At 46.0% G+C, this 23349-nt stretch overlaps 1 protein-coding gene across 2 annotated transcripts in view; it reads left to right on the top strand.

Annotated features, from left to right (window-relative positions):
• RASGEF1C (RasGEF domain family member 1C) overlaps positions 1-23349 on the top strand; it is a 65190-nt gene that overhangs the window by 23663 nt on the left and 18178 nt on the right. The window contains exons 2-5 of one of the 2 annotated variants that reach the window (XM_065734804.1): positions 16478-16660; positions 18133-18255; positions 18448-18513; positions 20748-20885. In XM_065734804.1, coding sequence (XP_065590876.1) covers positions 16478-16660; positions 18133-18255; positions 18448-18513; positions 20748-20885 — 510 coding nt within the window. The remainder of the gene's footprint in view (positions 1-16477; positions 16661-18132; positions 18256-18447; positions 18514-20747; positions 20886-23349) is intronic. The other variant, XM_065734803.1, reaches the window with a different exon arrangement.

Raw genomic sequence — 23349 nt, forward strand, 5'->3', positions numbered from 1 at the left:
AATTCTAAGCACTAGGTATGGTACAAAAATGTGCTCCTTGGGCGTTTTAGCTGTTTGTGGCCTAATGACCAAAGCTGTCTGTGAGATCCTGGGGAATCGAAGCGGAAGGAAAAACCACACAACAGCTAGAGCCAAGCAGTTCTTCTACAGCATGTTTCCATGGTCTCTTCCTCTGTGTTTGGGGCCTGGCCTGGTCTGAAGCACATCTTCTTTTCAGACTGCTGATTGTTTCCATTATACAGAGACAGATCAGCCTCGAGTTCCTCAGTTGAGTAACCATCTGTCTGCCCTCCCACGCGGACACCTGAAGATGAGTTAATGTCGAAAAGAAAACAGATCGTTTAAATGATTCTGAAGCCTCAGATGTGTCTTCCTACAGTCTTGAGAGTTTCCCTTTGGGGTTTTCTTTGGTTAAGAGGGATAGATACACTCTAAGGAACAAAGTTTGCTTATTATGTTAAAATGACAGCGTTCCCTTTGGTAGGGTTATTTTGTATTTGTGCGAAGAGTGTTGCTGCAGAATGGCAGGGCTTGGAAGGGACCTCAGGAGATCATAGAGTCCAACCCCTCCCAAATTCTCAGTGCCTCCTCTATAACGCATGTGCTGAACCTGATGCGCTGAACCTGGGTCGCTTTGATGCACACAGATGAATAGCTGTTGGATTCAGTCCTGAGGGCTAACGGCCCTTCTGCCAACCTGGGGCACAGACAAGTGACAGGAGCTGTGGTCTGTTTTGCAAATCACATCTCTTTGTGCAGCCCTGCTGAATAAAGCCTTTGTAAGCAGTCCCGTAATGAAGTGCAAGTAGCACAATAGAGCACAGCGGTTTCTTTTTAGCGGAGTGCTTCCTAATATTAGGATAAACTTACACAAAATAGAGAAATTGAAGACAACTCTGAAATAAATCCTGAGATGCAGCTACAGGGATCTTGGATTAAAAACCTCTTACGTGCCATTTTATGAACAAACAACTTCATCCATGATAGATTGTGTGCCCCAAGCGTACAAAACAAGGCAATTAAGAGAAAGCACAGTCAATGGAATAATATTGTATTATCTTTTTGTTTCACATAAGTACTGTATCTCCTTTCCACTGTCAGTTTGCTGTAAATTGCACCTTGTCATTAACAGGATTATCGATAACTCTGCCAAGCGGGGCTTCTGCACAATTTACTGTTTACCAAAATGCTTCTCTCATCATTAAAAAGTGTTACTAATATGCTTTAAATGTAAATCTTTTACAGTGCTAATGCTCTAGGCCACAGCCAGCAGCAAGTAATGCTCTACAGACTGCTGAAGCTGGAGAACAGGGGTGGGTGCCTGCTGTGAGCAAGTCTGTAAACTCTTAAAAGTGAATTTGTTCTTCCCTCTAGGCAAATAGAGGGGTGAATTCCCCCCTGGGTAAACGAGCCTGGGCCACAGTCAGATGCCCATCACTGAGCTCATAGTTACACAGTGAAGGTAGGCAGCCAAAAGCTGTTTGTTGCCCGTGAGTGAAGTGGTCAGCAGTGGAGCTGGCACATCACGTGCCGACCCACAGCTTGGGTCCAGGAGGGACTGCTGCAGGGTGTGGGCACATTTGGGGTCAGAAGAGACTGTTCTGGGGCTGGAACTTTCTTCAAACTGCTTTCCTCTGAAGTTTGGGTTCAGTTTTTCCCAGCTGCTTCCCAGCCTGTTGCTGTTCCCCTCCACGCCATATGTTACGTTGGTACCTGCAGCATGATTGTCCAGAAGAAGCACAAGTCCTATTGTGCCTTCCTTTCCCCTCGATGGCTTCTCAAGTCTCCCCACACTTCCCTTCACGCTGTGGTCCTGGAGGAGCCGAGTGGGATCCCAGAGGATTGAGAGTGGAAATGCCATTCCCAATCACTCCTGTTTATTTGGTGGAACCATGCTGCAGAGCTATCCTGGACTGCTCTGCTCCTGCCAGGCAGCGTGTGATTGGTGATGGGACTGAAAGCTGCAGGGTGGCCTGAAGGAGTGAAAACTGATGTTTCTTCCATCTCTGCCGAGATACAGAGGTCATCAGTCACTGCTTTTTCAGTCTTGCATCCAGCCTGAATCCAGATTGGTGCCTACAGCATCAATCTCTGTTCTGTGTGAGCCCAATCTCTGAGTAACACCCCTGAGTGCTCAGTCCAGCTCAGACTTCAGTAACACAAAGGGATTTAATTGTATCTGGGAGACATGATTTATTTGTGTTTGATGGAGCCCTGTGGTAGCAGTAAGGAGTTGGATCAAGGTGTGAGCAGCCTCACACCGGTACCATCCCAACGTTTCAGTGCAGTTGCTGAATTCAGGGCAGCACAGAGCAGTTCTGTGGGATTTTCCATTAGCGTTGTGATGATGTGCGGCTGGCTTTGTAGCCTGGGACCTGCACAGAGCGACCGCTTCTCGTTCATGCTGCTCTGCTCATGTAAAGCAGCAATTTGTGTTGGCCTGCCCAGTCATTTAGGCGAGCGCTCTCTCTAAGTGGCAGTTTGTCAGACTATGATTTTAAAATTACATTCTGCTCTGCTAGGACTTGGCAGAACTTTTCTTAGGCCCAAGCTTTTAAAATAGTAGCCCAAAAAGGCACAATGAAAAGCACCAGAAAGAGTGATTTTGAAGCAGTTTGAGTGTTTTGAGGAGAATGCCGTGTGCTTTTGAAGCCATGTTCCCATGCTCAGTCACATCCAAGGTTCATCCAGAGGAGCGGAGCTGCTGTTTTGGAGGTCGGTGTTTGTTGACTGCTTTAGAGACTTTTAAAGACATCGCCAGTGCACAGCAGCAGCATCTGGCAGAGAAGGGTTTGAGGCATGCCTTAGGAGAAATCGTTTGGAAGGTAGGCACTGCCTCTCTCCTGCTTTAATTTTCCTCCCCGTGGTTTCTCTGTGCTGGTGTGATTACAGCACGCTGGGCTGGGGTTACCATCTTCCACCGGGTGACAAGGACAAATACTTTTTGCCTTCAGAGCAACTGAAGGTTTCTCTATTGTATTCTACTGCTGTCTGGGGAGTATGTAACTTCATGTCACCTGTGACAAATACAGCATTAGAAATAAGCCTGCTATGGGTTAAGAGCCTCTATCTTGAGGTTATGTGGCTGTTATGCTACTAAATGTCACTTTAACTTACAGAGTCTGTCCCCGGCCTTATTGCTCAGTGCTTCAGTTTGTGAGCGCCCGGTTCTGTTCCTGCTACACTCGGAGCGCATAACTCAGCGTGAGTAAAGACACCCGTCTGAAATCATAATGTACAACTGCATCAAGCCCTATTAGTTAAGGATTGGCTTGGTTACAAATGAGGGTAAAATGCATGCTCCATTACTGCATCTGTCTCTTCTCTGTGTGCATTTAATTTTCTGAACAAAGGGTGGGGAATTTAGAGACACCTCTTTGACACATTTGCAGCCGTTTTGAGCCGGGTACGGATCTGGGAGAGCAATTGTACTTTAATCAGCTCTGTGAGTCATCACAAAGAACGCCAGCTCAGGTTTGATTGCCGAGTTCACATTGTTGCTGATGTGCAAGACGTGGAGTAGAAAGAGCACAACTTGGTGTTTAGCTGCAAGACTGAGCTCAAGATGCTGACAGTTTGAAAAAGCTTGGGTTTGACTGTCGTGCCAAAGAAATCTTACTGTCGGAAGAACAAGTTTGTCACACAGTGATGTCATTTTCATAGAGTCACTTCACAGACGGTGCCCACAGCTCAGCAGAAGGTTTGGGCTGAATAGGAAGACCTCTTCAGGATTCTTCTAAGTCTCCTGGCTGGAAGAAAGCCAGTACGAATGTGATAGCAAAATGCGTGCAGAGTTAGCAAAACTACTCATCTGATAAAATTCCTGCCTGAACTTCCTTGCAAATCAAAAGTGTCACTGATCTGCGTAGAGAAGGTCAAAATTCTCAAAAGGTTGCAAATGCAATAGCAAGAAATACTCATGAGAGGATGGAGACGTGGTGCTGGGACTAGCCCTGTCCTTGCGGGAGGATCGTTTGGGAACTGCTGTAGGAGTGGGCATTGAATAACAAATGAATGACTTCCAGGGTGACCTTCCTACTCCATCTTCTCCTGGCTCACTGTGTCAACGGAGTGGAATGAGGTACAGTTGTAATGTAAAAAGGGGTGTTTTAAAAGTGGAGGATTTGGGGATTTCTGAATTGAGTTCCTGCTGAGATGTGGCTCAGATGGTAAAACGGACTACAGTCCTGTAACGTGCTGGTGAATTGGCACCATATGTATGAGGGAATTTTTTTTCCCCTGGGTAATTATGTGGTAGCCATCTAAATATTCAGTATGTTAATAAAAGCTATAAATGAGAAAGCAATCATGTATTTTTGCATGATGGGCACATACTTAAAAGTGCCCTGACAGTAATGATGGATATTGGTCATTTGCACAGTAAAAGAGCCATAATGGGATAAATAACTTAATTTCCCACGCATTTCTGGATTTGGCCAACACGAAAGATTTCACTGAAATGATCACAAAACAGATTGAGATAATCTTGGCCAATATCCTGCTTTTTGACAAAACAGATTCTGATAATAAAATCCTGTGTTTGAGCTCTTAGCCCAATGAAAGGCTTTTGGTAATCCTTCCTTTTCATATTGTGTAATAGTGTGTAGTGACATTGCCTGTCAGTCTGGAGCAGGAAGAGAAGGGGAGTTTTGTGCTGGGCTTGGCAGGGAGGCTGGGGCACAGAGCTGGCTGACATATGGTGGCACTTGTGCAAACCAGCTGGGAATGGAAGGGAATTAGAGCCTTGGCATGAAGGTGGGGATCTTCAGATATCTTCACTTAGAAAACAATATTTGATCTGTTAAAACTCTTCAGAGAACTGAAACACCTGAAGCTCTGCCTAAAGCTGAATCCACTCCTGTTGTAGTATAGCTTAATGTTTGTGAGCCATCTCCAAATCTGTTTTTCGGTGACCATTACAAAGTATCCCATTCCAGGTTGTTTGAAAGCCCAAGTATTTCGTTTTCATGGGTATTTCAAGCATAGATCCTTGAAATCCATTTAAAAATATTTATAAAAAAATAAAGAAAACCACCTGGCTTATTTCCCTGAGTCCCAGGCATATCTGCTGAAGGCAGTATACATTTCATAAGCTGTTTCACTGTGCAGGCTGCCCCAAACAGGCACATTGATGTTATTTAGCTTCAGTTGCCAAGTTGAACGCTAGGACTGTGTTTTCACATGCAAAGAAGCTATCGGCTTTACAGATAGCCATATTTTCATAAGCTGCATTTGGCTGTCACACCTTCTCCTGTAGTCTCTTGATATGCAAACAAGGCTCAGGTTATATATGCTCCTGGCCTATCAGCTAATATCCCTGAAGAGTTCCTGATTATCTTTCCATTAACTTTTCCTCTCCCCCGCGTCCCTCAGGAAGGTAACAAGTAGTCTTTCCTTCGTTATGGGTTTCCAGCTGGTTATCTCCCTGGTTCCATCCCAAATGGATTCTCTTGGTGTTGCATGTCACCAAAGAGATATCGACTGCAATTTCAGTTCTGTCTGGAAGTACATCAGGGAAAGCTGAAATGGGACTTCAAGACTTCGAAGCGTGGGGAAAGCACCCTGGATCTTAATGCACCATCCCAATGAACTGAAAAACCATATGATATGTCTAAAGTGTAATCACAGAATCACTAAGGTTGGAAGAGACCTCCAAGATCACCCAGTCCAACCATCAGCAATGTTGTAGTGAGCCGTGAGAGTGTTTTGCAGTTATAAGGCATTTCATCTCCTCAGTTGTACTGCCATAAACCTTGCAGAACTTAATGTGACTGCCATTCTTAGGTTTTCTCATCTAGTTCATGTTGTTTACAAGCCAACGCTCAGACCCACGTCTTCACTGCACTGAATGCAGCACTTCATTACATCTGTCATTTCCAGCCTCTCTTCTGTATGGACTACAGATTACTTCTTAATCAGATTGTCATATGCTGTGTCCATCGTGTCTGCACTCAGCAATGAAATCTTCACCTGTCCATCCTTCTGCAAACTGCTGCAACAGTGGATGTTTGTGTGAGTGCAGCCAGTGCTGTATTCCCAAATTCTGGGTCCACGGGATGTGTTCTGCAGGGGGAGCAGAGGAGATCCATCCGTGGAAGTTGTGGATATGCTGGTGCTGTCTTGATCACTGGTCTCTGTTGTTGTCCACTTAACAACGTGCTGTGTGTTTCCTCTGGTGGCTGCCTTCAACCGATCGTGAGCCCGTGTTTGCAAATTCCTATCAATATTCATTGTTTGAAACAGGCTGCTGGCTCAGCTCCTTTAGAATTATTCAAATTGAAGTGATTATTTAGCTGAATAAACATTTCAAGACCAGCAGCACACTTCTGGTTTTGATATTAGTGCTTCTAGAAAATTTGCAAATAGCAGAGGCAGAATTTGTCAGGGCAATAGCCCCACGTCACTGTCAACATGTACGTGGGCAGGTGGCTTTATTTGGGGAGCAGGGCTGACTGCCCTTATCCACAGGCAGCAGAAGCTTACTTTTTGAGTAGCCGTGCTGATTTGAAGTGCTTGATGCCTTCTGTGAGCACTGAACAGAAATCAGGAGGTCTGAATTTGGCTCCAGCTGTGTGGCAGTGCCTGACCTGATTTGAGCCTGTGATTCATTCCATTTCCCATGCAGGTGTGGGAAGTCAAGGCTGGTTTTTTTTCAATTGCATGTATAAATCTACGTGCTCAAGAGATTACAGGTGACATTAGACTCTTCCTTTTGCAAATCTTACATATATTTGCATATCTGTATATGCATAATCTTACCAGAAATTCCCCTGCAGTGTTTAAAGTCCTGTTGTGAACGTCTCTGTCTGTGCAGGTCTGGAGTCTTAGAAGATTAAGTAAGGGTGAGACATTTAGCCAAAGGGTAACAACTCCGGTGTTCTTTTAATGCCATATCAAGTGGTTTGTCATATTATTAAAAGAGCACAATTTTGTAACAGTTGTGGTTGCTGCTTTAAAAAACTTGCTGTTGCTCAAGAGAGATGCTGAATGAGCAAATGAATGCAGATTTTTATTCCAGACCCTGTCCATAGATGAACACTGGGGCTCCCCCCCATGCCCTGTACTGCACGTTTTGGCTGCAGTGCTGTGGAGGGGCATTTGCCTGAACACACCCATGCAGGTGATGTATAAGCTAAGCAAGCTGTTACCCTACAGCCTAGGAAGGCGAGGGGAAGAAAGAACATGGGGTTTGGGGCTCCTCAGAGCACTGGAATAGTGAGTTAAATCAGCTGTGTTCTTTCGCGGGTCACACATCTTCCTGATGGACAGGATTTGCACCCTTGACACAGTCTTCAGAGGAGTACTTCCAAAAAGTATGGAATGAATGTAGATTACGTGGGAAATTACTAGCTGGTGTGCTCACACAGCTCGAGTCAGCACAGTCTCCCACTGTTAACTGAACATGTCCTTTATGGAAATTGGCTTTGTAACCCACATTTCGACTGCTAAAGAGTTATGAGGTCAGTAAGTGCAGTTCAGATTTTAGCTCGTTTTGTGTATGTCTTGGATCGTATTCACCCCTGGGCTTTATACCACCAAAATCAATGAAGGGATGCCAAGAAAAAATCCATCCCCTTATAAGTCGTCTCCTCTGCGCACGTGTATTTCACCAAGCTCCCCAGCCTAGCTCTGTCAGGGCTTCTGCTTGCCAGCTCCTGCAGGCTGTAATTTTCATGTGGGCACTGAGAATAACGAATGGTGGCAGATCTTGGATGGACTTTAAATCCTGTGCTGCAGGGGAAGGCCTATTTCTGCCTAGAAGAGAGCAGACGTCGTATCTCAGCCCCCTGCACAGCACTATTACCCCTGTTGTGTGTGAGGTGAGCTGGGACGGGGCAGCTCAGCATGGGGAGTTCCCTCCTTCCTCCAAGAGCAGATCCACGATCCCAAAGCCAGCATCGTGCAGCTGGGGCTCTGATGGAACCAAAGAACTGATGTCTGCAGTCTCTTCTAACGACAGACTTTTAGAAGCAGTCACAGAAGTGTCTTGCAGAGTTAATTTCTGCTAACGAGCAATTAGCCAGCTCAGCGGATGACTGCCACTGCCCCTGCTCCCTCGCTTGGGTGGTCGTGGCTGAGCACAGCACTTCCCAAGGCATGGGAGCACCCTCACATGGGGTGTGTGGGCTGCACCTGAAATGCCCTTTCTCTGCAGCTGAGGGGCTTATTTTCCAGCTACAAACTCGCTGCGTTATCCTAAACATCAGTGCAGCCTGTTGGTTTTATTAATACTCAATCTAACCCAAGTAAACCTGTGGGTTGGAGGCTTTTTGGCTGCCCGGATGGAGGCTGAACTTGCGTGGGCTGAACGTATCCAGCGTGAACGTGCTTAGGTTTGGGGACAGCTGCAGACTGCATAGATGCTTCCTCGGGGGCTGGTGGGTGCCTGTGCCTGGCTGCCCTGCTCACGCCGTGGCTGCAGGTGCAGATGGTGCTCCAGAAGGGAATATCCAGAAGCTCGTTTCTTTTAGGGAGACACGTCCATATGCTGTTCGTGCAGCACAAGAGCCAGCTGAACAGTCTGCGGTTCTCCAGGGCTGCTGGAATGATAAAAGCAAATTCTGTGGCTCCAAATGGAGTCCGGTTGTGCTGTGCAACCCCTGTGCTCTGCGTCTCATCCCAAGTGGTGAGTGAAATTCTGTATTCATGTGTCATCAGAGGTCCCAGCAGAGCTGACGTGGCTCTTCAGGACTGATGTTGTCTGTTTAGACCCTCTTCCCTTACGTGTTTTAGTGAATTTAGGAAGAAACAAAAATTCATATGAAGCACAGCTCTACCCAAACTAGAGCAGTGATGGGGAAGGTGCCGGCATCGCTGTAGTTACCATACTGGGATGGGGTTGCACTTATATAAAAGCGTATATACCTTTATGTGTGTGTAAATACATACCTGCGTGTGTGTGATGCCCCAAATGCATCGTTACGCATTCATGTATGCATGTGGAGTCTGTCTGAGGAGGTATGTGTGTATAAAAAAACTATGATTTATAGGTTTTTAAACCTTCCTGACAGGCTCCAGGAGACCAATTTCTAAATGTATGCAAAGATTTTTGACTGGGAGACAGGTAGCAGTAGGTGCTAATAAATGAAAGAGCTGCGAGTGAGATGTTGTGACATGCACCTCTCTGAACAACCTGCGGAGCGCTGGCAGAATCATCAAACCGAGCCGAGAGTAATCAGCAGGGACTGATAAAGCTGCTCTTGTAATTATTTGTTTGATATACAGCTTTCCTTCTTCCTTCTGCATAAAGAGCAGAACCGCTTTGCTTAGTGTGGGAGGGTTTTTATTCCTGTCAAGGCCTGTTCTCACCAAGATGTCATGAGAAGAGGACGTAAGCCTGCATTTTTGTTTTATTTACGGGCTTTCCATTGTAATTCTGACAGCGTGCCATGGAGACGGTGTGCACTGAGATGGGGAGAGGCATCCTCACTGTCGGTGCTGCAGGAGCCAGGCTCACCACGCTGCTTTTAAGCCTTTGATTCTTCTGGGTTTGTTCTGGAAGAAGCTGTCCTCGAGAGGAGGTCTGAAGGCCTCCCAGTGCTACACCTGCACAGCCACTTTCTCATTTCTAAGTGTGAATTTTGATGGTGTCACAGCCCGGACTGCCCTACAAAACCACACAGCCCTCAGGTTGACAACCACGGGGTATCCCTAAATAACCTCCTCCTCCCACCTCTCCTGCTGTCTGAGCATGGGATCCATCTGCAGGCTGATCTGCAGGCAGTTGCAGCAGTGGCCCATCAGCAAGGACTGCAGAGAGCCAGAAGGCTCCTGTTGATGTCAGTGGTTTCTGGGAACGCTGCCTGCATGGTTTTGTTCCGGGATTTCCCTCTCTGTCCACGCCTGATTGAGCTCAGACTTCACTCCGGGCATATTTTCCAATTCTACTTATAACAAAAGGTAGAGTGACTCATTCCCACTCTGATCGCTCTCATTTTCCTTACTCCATTTACGTTCATTATCCTTTTCTTAATCTTTGTGTCTAAGGGTTTTGCCTGGAACGCAGGAGGCTCGAGGGGAGAGACAGCAGGTTGGAGCAGAGAATGGATCGCCTTGCCTAAAGGGAGAGAAATCCAGACTGTCACCTTCAGCATACGTTTGAATACCGTCAGGGGCATCTGGAATACATTGATGGGGTTCTCCTTTGCCGAGAATCTGATAGTAATGAGGCAAAGATATGCCACAGGTCCTGCACTTCAGTCATAATATTGGGAAAGTGTCTGAGCTGTGAGGGCATCCCAAGACCTCAGAGGCTGTGTTCCATCTGATGCCAGGGTTAGTGCCAACTCGCTCCTGCTCAGAAGAAATACTTCAGGCTTGAACCAATCTAATGAAAAGAGAAATTGTTCCGAGACTGAGAAAAAAGCTTTACATCAGTGGTTTTATGGGGGGTTGTTCCTGAGTGATTACAGCGTGTGCTTTCAGTGCTTTCTGATTCCAGGCAATGATGGCATTTTAAGATAAATAATGCGTTTGCTGCTCGGCTTGTTATTGAAGGGCTTTTATTATTGCTGATGTTACATGAAAAAGAAAGTTATTAAAAAAATGTGGCACTAACAAATTGAAGCCCCCAGGGAACTGTTGCCTGAATGAGATTTTGATTGGAGTTCAATTTAATTGGCCATAAATCTTCTCGTTTCTGATTTACATTCTGTTTCAGCCCAGTCTACCAAATTCATGATAATCGGGTTTTCATTTTTCTCTGTTGAAGGAAATCCTCGGACATGAGCATAAACAGGAATACTCCTGCAGCAAGGTGACCTTGTTATTGCTTGCAGTGTACTGGTAATTGATTTAATGTCTGCTCCTTACCTCTAAACCAGGCCTCTTTGTGAGCCACGTCTGTCAGGTTTTCAGGTAATTGGTTAGCGTGGTCGTTTTTTTGCTGTAGTATTTGGAATGCAAGATATTGGTTGTGAGCCTCTACTGCAGGAGTCACTGTGATTGTTCTCAGTGACACGATGGAGAAATGGGGCTGGAAGGTGTGCACGTGGCTCTCCCGTTGGCTGCTCTGAGCAGTGGTGTGCAGATCTCAGTGAATAAAAGCTCTCGTTCCAGCTCGGAGCAAATAACTGAGATGCAGAGCTCAGTGATTTCTGTGGGGTTTGAGCTGTATCTTTTTCTGTCGCACTGCGATGTCTTTCAGGGAATGAAATCAGGCCCAGCACCAGCAGTGTGGGCAGCATTTCTGTTTTGGAGGGCTGCTGTGAAGCATGGAGCCGGGCTGCTTTCTGTGCCTGCCCCGAGTACTTCTGCTCCACGACTTGTCCAGGTGCCAGTACGGAGAGGATGGAGCCCCAAAGGCTTTGTGTGTGTCTTCAGATCTCTGCTGGGCCGTGTGTGCTGGTTCGGAGGTGCCAGGCTCTGGTGTGGGGATGAATCATAGAATCTTTAGGATTTTCTGATTAGAGCACTTTGCTATGGGGAAACTGGAATGTTTGTATCTGCACTTTATGGCAGAGGTCTTTTTGGTTTGAGTCTTCCCTTGAAAGCAGGTTTAGGAGCATTTGTGCTTTACGTGCTTCCACAGTGCCCCATGGAAGCTGCAGCTGTGTCGGAGCTGCCCCACACCTCATCTGTGTGTTGTGTCTGATTGGATACCCAGAAACCAAAGCTCTTAAATTCCCTTGCTGCTCTTACAGTCTCATTCACGTGAATCTCAGTTAAGTGCTTCAGTGATACAAGGAATAAATAGGAAAGGAGAGGGCACCGGCCTGTGCCTAAGTGTAATCACTGCTATTGAATTTGGCAGTATTGCTGTTAAGCATTTTTCCCCACCTTTCCCATCCCACAGTTCTTTTCTTTGCTGATTCGTTTGTGTTCATAAGTTGTGTGGCTTTGTTTTATTGCCCATTTAACCATTTCCAACAGTATTGGGATTGACAGGTTGAGCTTTCTGCAATCTCACAAATTCGTGGAGTGTAAATTGAATGTTTTATGAACTGTTGAGGAGGTAAAGTTACATCTGCTACCAGTTTCCTAATTACATCAGCATCAAGTACATTATGAGTTTGCTAATGCCAGGTACTCCAGCTCAACAAAAAGAAAAAAAAGCATTTACAACCACAGTCATGACAACTGGAAGCAATTACTGAGCAATGGTTTTCTTTTTGTTCTCTGAAACATCAGTTCTCTCTCCTCTTTCCTCCCTTTCCCTCTCTACAAAAGAAGCTGAAAAAGATCCAAATTTTAACTTATCATGATTACTTTCCAAAGTTTTTTGTGTGTGTGTGCAAAGGTGAATAGCTTGAAAATTACTGAAATTCATGTAAAGAAAAATGAGCATGTGTTTCTGAAGTCTCTGCTGAGCCCACCAGGATTTAGGGCTTGTAGGACAGCAGTGGTTCGGCCCTGAGGCAGATGAGACCTGACTGTGTCTTGTGTTGTTTGGGCCAGCATCCATGTAGGGAAGGTGTTAGTTGCTTATGGTTCTTGTCATTCTTCCTCGTTTCCTGCTTCTTCATACCTCAGCTGCTGATGCATTGGAGCACAGCAAATCCTTCAGCAAAGCTTTTCCAGTGTCACGTGGAGATATTATCAGTGGTTGGATAACAGGCTTGGATACTAAAGCTAGCCTGGAATTCTCCAAAAAGATGTTTTTTGTTTTTTTTTTTTTTCCAAAATGCTTTAGTGTGAACCATCTTTAGTTTAAATCCTAGAGGCACAGAATGGCTCGAGTTGGAAGGGACCCAAGGATCACCAAGTCCCAAGCTCCTGCCACAGGCAGGGCCATCAACCTCCAGATCTGGTCCTAGACCAGGTTGCTCAGGGCCCCATCCACTGAAACTGAAGCCTCCATGATGGCACAGGTGGACACCCCAACCCTACGCCTCCCCTTACGTCCTTTCCAATGCCTGTAATTCTGGCGAGGGATCTTCATAAGCTTGTGCTTTTCATCCCTGAAGTGGGAAGAGTTTTAATTCTTTTGTTCATCTGGAAGTTAAGAGGGTGGGAAGATACGTCCACAGCCCCACTCTGTCACAGCTCTTGTTTCCCTTGAGAGGGGCAGAGCAGATGGAAGGGAGAGATGAAATGTAGATCAAAAGTAAACACTGTGATTCAGTTTTTGATAAAAGGATAAAGCACTTATCACATCAAAGCCGCAGAAAAAAAACACATTAAATATTTCCGGGACATTTTATGTCCACATAAGCATTAACTATACTTGCTCTAGGGATGGTGCAAGAGCAGGCAGGGCAGTGCTGCTGTTACTTACCTCTCAGATCCTTGAGCACGTTGGACCACTCTTGGTGCAGCCTATGTTGAAGCCTGGAGTAACATCAGTGGCAGAGGAGGCGGGCTGGCAGCGGGTTGGCAGGCCCCACTGGTGTGTGGTTAGCAGGCCTTTCTCTAGGCCGTGTCCTCTTCAGTTTTCCAGGTTTGGGCACTGGCTTTCTGGAGATTGAAGGCTCTTGCAGATGTAGATAGGTGTGGGGGTTTGTGGGAGGCTCCTCTCCCAAATGTTGGTGATGGTTTGGTTCTGTGTTTTGGCTCAGTAGATCAACTCCTTAAAGGTTTTGTAAGATTTGTAGTTATTAGTGTCTATTAATTACCTGCTTTCATCACTGAGCTGTCCTGGACAGCAAAGGAAAGATTATAAAGCAATATATTACCATTATTTCTTAATATTTTTTTTTCAATCTTAAGTAAGAATGTAAAGAAAAAGCACTTCGTAATAGCCAGTAAAAGCTAAGGATAAGGAACAGTGAGAAAGAAGAACAGCAGAAAAGAGCAGAGGGCAAAAAAAAAAAGCAAAGGAAGATTCCCCAGTTCAGTTATTACCATGACACCACAGAAGTGCATTTCCTTTGCAGTGGGTGGGATCATTGCCAGCAAACCCAACTTCTGTTATCCAAAAATGCCACAGCTGAACAAGTTATGCCTGAGCTGCAGCATTTCCTGACCGGAGTCTGGTGGCCAAACACAGCCCAGCATCAGGGACAGTGACCAGGATGCTTTGTTGCAGAGTGCCCCAGCAGGGCACTGTTCTGCCTATTGCCTTGCCTTTGTGCAGGGTCCAGCCTGCTTTTTTTCTTTTCCATTTTATAGTCCTGTTTTTCTGTAGGCAGTGAAGGAGCTGCACACATCCTGCCGTCTCCGAGCTGGAGCCCCATCCCAGGAGCAGGTTCCATTCCTTTCTTGGGGGGCATTGTTTTCTGGGGGTTGGATTGAATGCTGTATGTTTGTAACCTGTGCCATCAGTCCTTTTGCATGGCAGGGTGTGGAGATCTGCCCTTCACTAAACCCTCCCCTTCCCCCCAGCAGTGCTCCATCTCTCAGACTGGTCCTCCAAGGCACACGTGGTATTTCACTGCCATTGTCACTGCTGGTAGAGCCTGCCTGCTGTTAGCGAGGCATTTCTGCTCCTTCCAAACCCACCTGTGAGCAAAACGGCGTGACGTTAAAACCTGCAGCAAATGCACATCATTGATGGCAGAAGTGTCACTCCCTGCAGTGGCAAACCAGGCAACAGCTCACATCAAAACAAGTCTGACACTGGCCGTGCCTGTGAAAACTGTAGATCAGATCAGGAACTTTGTGGTAAAAAGTCAAACTTAATTTCTTAGCAATACCCAAGATGGACGTCTCAGCAACATGTGTACAGCTGGTTTGATTCAGTTTTTAAAGAAAAACATAACTTTTTTAAAGAAGTATTACCACGTATTTCAGCAAGATTTCTCATGTAATGAGATGCAAAAGTTCAGGCAATATCCTGTTTAGACACATTTTGATTTGATAATGCAAAATGGTGCTGACAGTGAGGGATTGCACGGAATAAATCACTGAGTTCTGTTTCACACCGAAGCCTGGATGTGTCCTGGAAGTTCACAGCTGTTCTAACTTTTTCTTCCCCTCATCTAGACAGCAGTATGTCCATGAGATTTATTTCTTGATCTTTATGGACTCGTAATCTTTGTTGGGATTATTGCCATAGAAACAAGATGTAACATAGCGTGTGTTAGGAGTAACAAATGGGATTTGGCAGTCTTTGCCATTTACTACACAGAAGTCTGAGATGTGTACAGAAAGCAGCAGTTGCTTATTCTGAGCTTTATTTACTGCCACATCTGCATGTTTATTAAAACTAAACACTTCAACTTCCCTTCTAGCTGGAATGACATTTAGATATTCTGATCTTTAAACTAAAATCCCTGAGATCTGTTTTGCTTTTCAGTCGAGGCAGGGATTGGTTGGTTTTGACATTTTGATTCCTGGTTGCATGATTGCAAAGCCCAGAGGCATCCCATGCTCCCAGCCTGCAGAAGATGCTCCTTGAGAGGATGATGTCATGAGTTTTGCCCATACAGCCCAACTTCCCAGCATCTCCCAGAGCTTCTCACCCTGCCTGGCCTGCAGCCATGCTGCCCTTCTCCTCAGGGCCCAAGCTCTGGTCAGGCCAAAGGGGCTTCGTGTGTTTGAAGGCCCTTGTTCTGCACGATGCATTTGCTGACCTGGGAGTGCATGTGCACTTTCCTTTCCCCAGTCCCTGTCCCTCACCCAGCCTGTGGTTGAGAGCAGCTTCTTAGGGGACATTTTGGAGGCAACCAGAGATGCTTCCAAACCTTCAGGGAGTGATCTGTTCTCCCTCCACTCCATCTCAAAAAGAAAAAAGCAGAACGGCTTTGCTCAATGTGAATGTGTTTAAAAACTGGATGTGGTGCTCAGGAACATGGTTTAGCAGTGGGTTGTCAGTTAGGGCAGTATGGTTAGGCTGTGGTTGGACTCAGAGCTTGTGCTCAATGCTCAAAGCTTGCCCGGCCTGCTTTCCAAAGGTGCTGAGAACTCTGCAGCTCTCGTGAGGTCAGTGAGTGCTCAGGATCTTTCTGAAGCATATATTTAGTCCCTAAGTATAGATCTAGGATCGACTATCAGGCTCCAGAAGTAGGTGTCTGCCTTCTCCCTTTTCCTCGCTTCTCTTTTCTTTGCCCTTTTATCTCTTGGTGAGCTCACTTGTTCTCTGCTCCCTCCAACTCTTTCTGTTTTTCCATCCTCCTCCACTTGACATCTGCTCCTGCTGCTCCTTGCCCACTCGGATGGCTCTGTCAGGGATGCACCCCTTCTCTCTCCTTCTCTCACCGTAAATCCTCCCTGCATTCTCAAAGGGGCAGAGGATTGAATCAGCACCTCAGCTCTGCTCTCCTTGAGAACCTCCCAAATCCAGGTCCCAGGTGTCCCGTCTCTCCTGCGTGGGGCTGGTGGCAGAAAGAGAAGCTGACAGAGAGCTCTTGTCTGGAGCAGCCACTGTCATCTTCTGTACCAAAGGTATAAACCAAAATGGCCCATTTTCCTCTGCACTTCCAACCACAGGTGTGATCCAGTAATGACAGCTCTAAAAGGAGATGTAATGAAAGGATAATGTTAATTTTGCAAACAGGAAATTCTCATCAGTGGCTTCTGATTTTCCAAGCAACCAGAATACAGCTGTGGCTGTGAATCTGATAGATCTTTGCCTGACGTGAGCTATCCTCTGTTGCAGGAAGGCATGCCCCAAACGCTGAGTTCTACCAGTATGTTTACCCCATGTAGCTTCAGCCCTCATCTACATACTTCAAAAGAAGATGAACAAGGAGGACTTATCTTCCAGGATGGAAACCTTACCTCAGCATCTCTGGATGCTCTAATCCAGCATCTCATACCTACCACTGATTACTACCCTGAGGTAAGCAATTCACAGTATAATAAACAGTTTAATTTTGATGAATCGAGGTAGTGCTTTATGCAAAAGCGCAAATGTGCTTGGTTTTGAATTAAGAGGGGTTATTTAAGAGCTGGGTAAATGAATGCACTGCTTTAAATGCTGTTCCACCATTCTGGATTTGTTTCCATGAAAAAGTAGATCCCAAAGTTGATGCTACTTTGAAATAAGAGAATGGAGGAAAAAAAAAACCCCATGGTGACAGTGAATTAGTGATTTATCAGTAGGAGAACTTAGAAAATAGCACTGCATCCCAGGGACAGTTAGATGAAGGCTGAAACAAAAAAAACTTTGAGTCTGAACTGGTTTTCAATGAGCTGAATTTCAGCAGCTGTTGAAGGTGTCCAGGTGTCACTGCAGGTACAAAGCTTTTCCTCAGTGACAGCAGAAACACTTCTGATGGCTTCACAATGACTTTGCAGGTTCTGGACAATGGGACACAGATCCTAATCCTCACTCCGTCAGCAAATACTCAGTGTTTCTTCACCAGTAATGAGGGGATCCATACTGGAAGCAGGTTTCTGGTCCTGAAAGCTGTTGACTTCACCAGATTCTGCACATACTCAGTGGAATTCAGAACAGAGTTTTACAGGAAGACTTTCAAGTGCTAATATGTCTCCATGGAAAGGCTTGCATTTCAAAGCACCAGAGTAGCATTGACTTCTAGGCAGTTTAGAGGTCTACTAAAGTTATCAATGCAGAGCAGACAGCATGTTTTAAATTACCCACAGCTCAATTTCTGATCAGCTAAAAATAAGTAATAAAGAAGCATGTTAATTATAAGAGAACAGAAAGGCAGTAAAATAGGTAATGGGCAGATTAGGCTGTGAGATTTTCATTAGGCAATATGTGATATGAAATATTACACCCGCTGCTCAGGAACATGGCTAGGTCTGGGGGAAAGAAGATAATCCAGGCACCAGGAGGGGATGGGAAGCAGATGACTGAAGATGCATGCATGTATTTTAATTTCACTGCAGGAATACTTTAAATAGTCCAAGGATTTATCCAGCAGGCCTGCTCCCCTCAGCTTTCAGATGGAAGGCTGCACGTGGCATAGTTTGGCTGATAGAAATGTTGGGGAGTTAGCAGAATAAATGCAGTGTTCCCTAAGGGAGGCAGGGTGAGACTCCAGGGCAGAAACAGGATGTGATTGACCCCATGGTTTCTGAGCTCACAATTCAGTACAGCAAAGGGATGTCTGAGTCTGCACTGGTCTCTGTGCATTCCTGGTGCTGCTGTCTCCAACACCTGGGCCAGCTTTGTTGTGGAGGTAGGAGATGCTGCTGCTTCCTGCACCCATTGTAACCAGATCCATTTTAAGGGCCAGGAATCCTTCTGCCTTTTGGACACTCAGCTCTGTCCTATCTGTTCCAGTGGAAATACAAGCACGGAGCGATTGGCTTATAGTAGGTCTGCTTGTTTCTCTCCCACAGAAGGCCTATATCTTTACATTCCTGCTGAGTTCCAGACTCTTCATTGAACCCCACGAGCTTTTGTCCCGAGTTTGTCACAAGTGCATTGAGCAGCAGCGGCTGGACGACCCTGTGCTGGACAAGGTTAGTTTATCATTTTCAGCAGGCAGAGTCTGGTGATCCTGTGTGCGGCTTTGAATCAAACAAAACTTTCTTATAACAGTGGTTGTTGCTGAGATCCTGACATTGAGGCATCTTAGTATCCGTGTCCAAGAGCAACGCTCCAGGCATCAGTCACTTCAGATCTCCTTCTAATTTCCCTTTCCTCCATCTCAGTCTTCCCAGGTGACTTTCCTTCTTAACTTCTTTAAGGCTTTGATGAAGCCTGCAGGTTGCAAGGAGGTAGGACGTAAACCTCACGCGCTGTCAGTTGCAGATGTCAGCACACCTCTCCCCCTTTTACTTCATGCATCCGCTCTTCCTTGCTCCTGGTGCAGAATGTGACGGTTCCCCTTGGCCTTACCTGTCACAGTGAACGCCGCACGGCAGCATGCAGCTCCCCACTAAGCCCTCACTGCCAGCACTGACAGATTGTCTGCACGGCCGTGCTGCAGAGCGGCGCTGTCTGGCACCCCAGGAACGAGCTGAAGCAGTAGTGAGGCTATGACAAGCTAACAGAACGAGCAAATCCAAGCTGTTATTGTGTCTCCTCTCCTCCTGTTTTGCCCAAGCCACTGTGCAGACTGGTACAGTGCACAGTAACAGACATGCAGCCCCTGGCAGTCCCACAGGCACTGCGGTGCAGATGGATGCCACTGGATCCCATTCAGTGGCAGATTCCACCTGAGCTCTCCTCAGGGCACTGATGAAGACCTCTCCAGTACGATGCCTGGAACAGGAGCTGCATCTTGAGTGCAGTGAAAAGGAGAAGGACGTGCATCGCTCGCAATTTTCCAACCAAGAACCTGACGTTCTGGAATGATTTTCAGGATCAGCCTTCCCAGCTTTGAAACCCAGTGACATCAAAATGCTCCTTCCCCTGAACACGTGTGCTTGTTTTCTCCCAGGGAACTGTTCACATGAGTAACAGGATCTCTGCCCTCACTACGCAGTACAACCAGCCAGACTACGTGGAAGCCCAGCACGTGGGCTGCATGTGCAGTGTGACTTAGAACTATCCGTGTGAGGTGCAGCGTCCAAGACAATTTCTTTTTTTGAGGTGTGATGGATTCTGTTCTCTGATGCCATCCCAGGATGCAAATTCAGGAGAATGGCAGTGTGAGTGTTCCGAAGTTTTACTGCTCGTTTCAAGAAATTAGGAGCATTATGAAGAACCTGCAGAGTGCCTAAAGTGAATGTACATCTTGGACATCCCTGCAGTAATGTGCAGGTGGTGGATGCAGCTGATCTGATGTTACTGTGAGTGGGCCTGGCTTGGAAACTTTGCACACAAGTGACCTCCCATCCCCTGAGCCATGTCCTGTGACTTGCACAACGTCCTCTCCTTCAGTTCAGAATAGCAGTTTGTCCAGCTGGAGCAAATGTCTCCCCAGACCTTTGCAGCTTCCAATAAAGCTTTCCCTTTAGCAGCCACCTGCTGGGCTTTGAGAGTGAGCTTAATGCTAGCTGACAGCAGTTATTTTTAGAGATGTGGTTCATTGAAACCTGTTGTTGGTGGAAAGCTGAAATACGCATTTCAACCACCTTGGCTGAAAAGCAGACTCAAGAGTATAATTTTCCCTGATTACAGGGTATACTTCAGCTACAGCACGTAGGATGCAGAAGAAGGCTGTTTGTTTTGGTCTGTGTTTTCTGTAAATAAAAATGCAGTTTCTTGTTTAACGCAATTTCCTTTTCCCTTGTTCTTGGATAACAGAGGATGAAAGCTTTGGAAGCAGCTGCACTGGCTGTCTGTTGAGATAATGCTAAGGCACCAGTTGTGCTGTGCCCCACATTTCCCTCCTTGCCCTGTATCATCCTGACTATTCTTGCTGCTGCATCCTCAGATAAAACACACCAAAAGCGAAGTGGGCACCAGCTGTGTGTTGTGAGTGAGTGTCCTTGTCTTACCATGACCTTAAGCTCATGTAGGAGAAGAGCAACGTTATCACTAGTTCAGGTAAAGCTGCTGAAGTGCTGGAGTGCCCATCTGCTCTTCCTCGTGTTGTGTCTGCCACCAATCACTGAGGTGTTTTTTTCTTCATCCAGACAGAAAGAAAAGAAGCAGAAGACTCACCACTCTGTTGGTCAAGAAATAAACTACAGTCAGGTTTATTTTTTGTGAGAGGATGAAAGGATAGGAGGGTTGTGAGTTCAAAAAGGAAGAACACGTGGTTGTTTTTAAGACAGGTACAAAGGTTGCACCAACAAAATGTCCAGCCAGCCACAAACAGACCGACTGCATGTGCAGAATACTTAAATCTGCATGTAAGACAGATAGTCGTGTATGCACCTACGTACTGGTATATTTGCATGCCAGAATGTGTCATGTGTGCACTGCACTATTTGTTTGCACGTGCACAGATTTTGTAGGTGCAACTGTAAGTGCCTCCTTTGAAAATGGGATACACAGTTGCTGGGACTTCGATGTGTAAGCATATTTCAATCCCTGTGCATTATTCTGGTTTCCGTTTCAGGCACGGATCAGAAAATTTGGACCCAAAATCTTACAGTTGCTGACGGAGTGGACAGAAACGTTCCCGTATGACTTTCAGGAGGAGCGGATGATTGGCCATCTGAAAGACATGATCCACAGGATAGCCCCGTGCGATGAGGTGAGGATGTGTGACTTGGGGCACTGTGTGGAAGTGTTAACCTCAGTTTTCCCTCTTGGCTGTTCCTTTTCTTCCTGATGTTTTCCACTTTCTCTGGGAAATCTGCCTGGGAACTCTTACAGTTTTGTTCTCCTCTAATGGTTAAAACCTGTAGTGGTTTTAATCCCTGAAAACCACGTCTCTCTTGTGGTAGTGACATGGGGACACATCAGAGTGATCAATAGGACTCATCCACTGCACCTTGCTTTCTAAAGGTACACTATTCCCACCTTAAAGATAGAAGATCTGAGACACAGCATAGACAGAGCCTGGTTAGAATTCAAACAGCAACAGCAGTGCGCTCTCCCAAGTCACGGTCTAGAAGAGTGAAGTACCATGACTTCAGAGCAACCACCCTGCACAAGCAGTGGCTCAGGGAGCACTTCAGGGTGTCTGATACAGTACATGAGGAGAGGAAGAAGCAGCCAGTCATCAGGTGATGTTGTGGAGCTAAAAAAGATGATTGTTGGCTTGAAGGTACCTGACAAAGCCTTTCTGTCTCTAAGAAAATGAGTGGTTGTGAAAGTGGAATCACCAAGGGTTGTTTTTTTTCCCCATTTTTTACCTTTTGTGTCTGGTAACTTCTGATGTGATCTTTGCATTTTGTCATCTTTTTCATTAGTGAATCAGATGGGTTTGGTTTATGCATTCCTGTCCTTTCTGAGAGAGTTCACAGGCGCTGTGCTTGAGCTGGTTGATGTAGAGCTGGCACCCAGACAGCAGGCAGGCAGACACAGAACAGCGCACTGATGCCACTGGGATCCCCATCAAAGTCCATGTGATCTATGGGCCAAGACAGCTCCAGTTGAATGCAGTGTGTTTTGCTGATGCCATGTGATAGCAAGGGATGGTTCTTACCTTTAAAAAGATGCATATTTATGGATGTGTAACTTCTCTGGGAGCACAGAAGTGGCAGATGACAGCAGTGTGTGACCCTCTGGGCAGAAACTCAGTTTAGATGGTAGGTCTTGGTGTTAGATAAATGAGCTGTGTGTGTGGCAGAGCAGGAGAGGGGGAACAGAACATCTGGGAGACCTGCTTGTAGTCTCAGGTGGCTGAAACCCATAGATTAATTCAGAAACATTAAAAGCACAACAAAGTCCATGAAAATAACAAGGATTAGAGCAAATAGCGTATAGAGAGTCTCTAATTACTTCTAGGTTAACCATGGGTTGCACCAGACCTGGCTTCAGATGCATGCAATTCAGTATAACAAAAAGCACAGCACCCATAAGGTCAAAAGAGAGAGGGTCCAAAGAAGGAATGAGGTTCAGCGTAACAAAAAGGGAATTGAACCCTCCTACCCACATGAAACAGGAGAGAAGTTGAAACAGCTGCTTTTGGGCTGGGCTGGCATCAGGGCAGGCAGCTCTGGGGGGCTGTAGGCTGGCATGGCTCAGGCCTGCAGGGATGGGGGATGGGAAGGAGAAGCTGCGTGGTGCTCCCCTGGAGGTGAAGGAAACTAAAAGGGCTGCCAGAAGCAGCCATGGTGACCTCAGCTTCATTGATTAGAGCTGTCAGAATTCTCCCTGGTAATGAACTTGCCAACCACCAAAAAGGTCATCAGCATCTGAAGTGAGAGAAACCTGTACAGACCTTTCCAGGTCATGTCTACTGAAAAGAGGGAAGCAGCCCATAGAGGTTTTATGGGCAGAGAGAAAACCCTTCTAAAGGCAGCTGCTTCACATTATGTTGCTGCCCTGGAAGAGAGCTATAGCTGGTGAAGATCAGCCTTCTGCAGACAAAGCAGGCCTTTATTTGCCTGACTTGGACCAGTGCTGCACACCTTTGCTCTGGAGGGTCCACAGCTGCACACTGATGTTCATGGGTGCTCCAGGGGACCTCTGACTGGACTAGCTTCAAATAATTGTTTTACAAATACTACTAGGAACTATAATTGCAAGTGATTATGCCTGAGCAAAATCAATAATTAATTTAAGGAACAGCTCATATCCTGCAGATATAATTTTTTTTTTAAGGAGCAGCACAGGAGAGTGGTCATGCCCATTAGTTGTTTGGAAAAAACTTGTTCCTGTTGTGGATCATAGAAATTAAAGATTGAAAGATTTGTGAGGTCATCTAGTCCATGTAGGTTAATGCAGGATTTTCCCCTGCAGTGTATGCTTCTGTCCTTTGTAGAGTCCACTTTCCAAAGGCTCTGTGATGTGCTTATAAAGGTGTCCGTGCTGAGAAGCATTTCTTGGTGAGTGCTGTGATTTGCATTTAGAGTTAGAAATTTTAATTAAAATTTGAGCTCCTAAGCCACCTGCTGATGCCTGCCATCTTCAGAGAAACTTTCCCAGTTAAGAATGAAACATTTGCTTTTAATATTAAACAGAAGTATGCTACTTTTGACTGTTAATGTGGCAGCATGGTGAAATAGATGATAGAGTCCAGCGTGCAGCTCCTGTGCAATGGGGGGCTG

The sequence above is a fragment of the Cyrtonyx montezumae genome, unplaced genomic scaffold (genome assembly GCF_038088225.1).
Source record: "Cyrtonyx montezumae isolate F1298 unplaced genomic scaffold, pur_monq_1.0 scaffold_18, whole genome shotgun sequence".
In the NCBI taxonomy this organism is placed as follows: domain Eukaryota; kingdom Metazoa; phylum Chordata; class Aves; order Galliformes; family Odontophoridae; genus Cyrtonyx; species Cyrtonyx montezumae.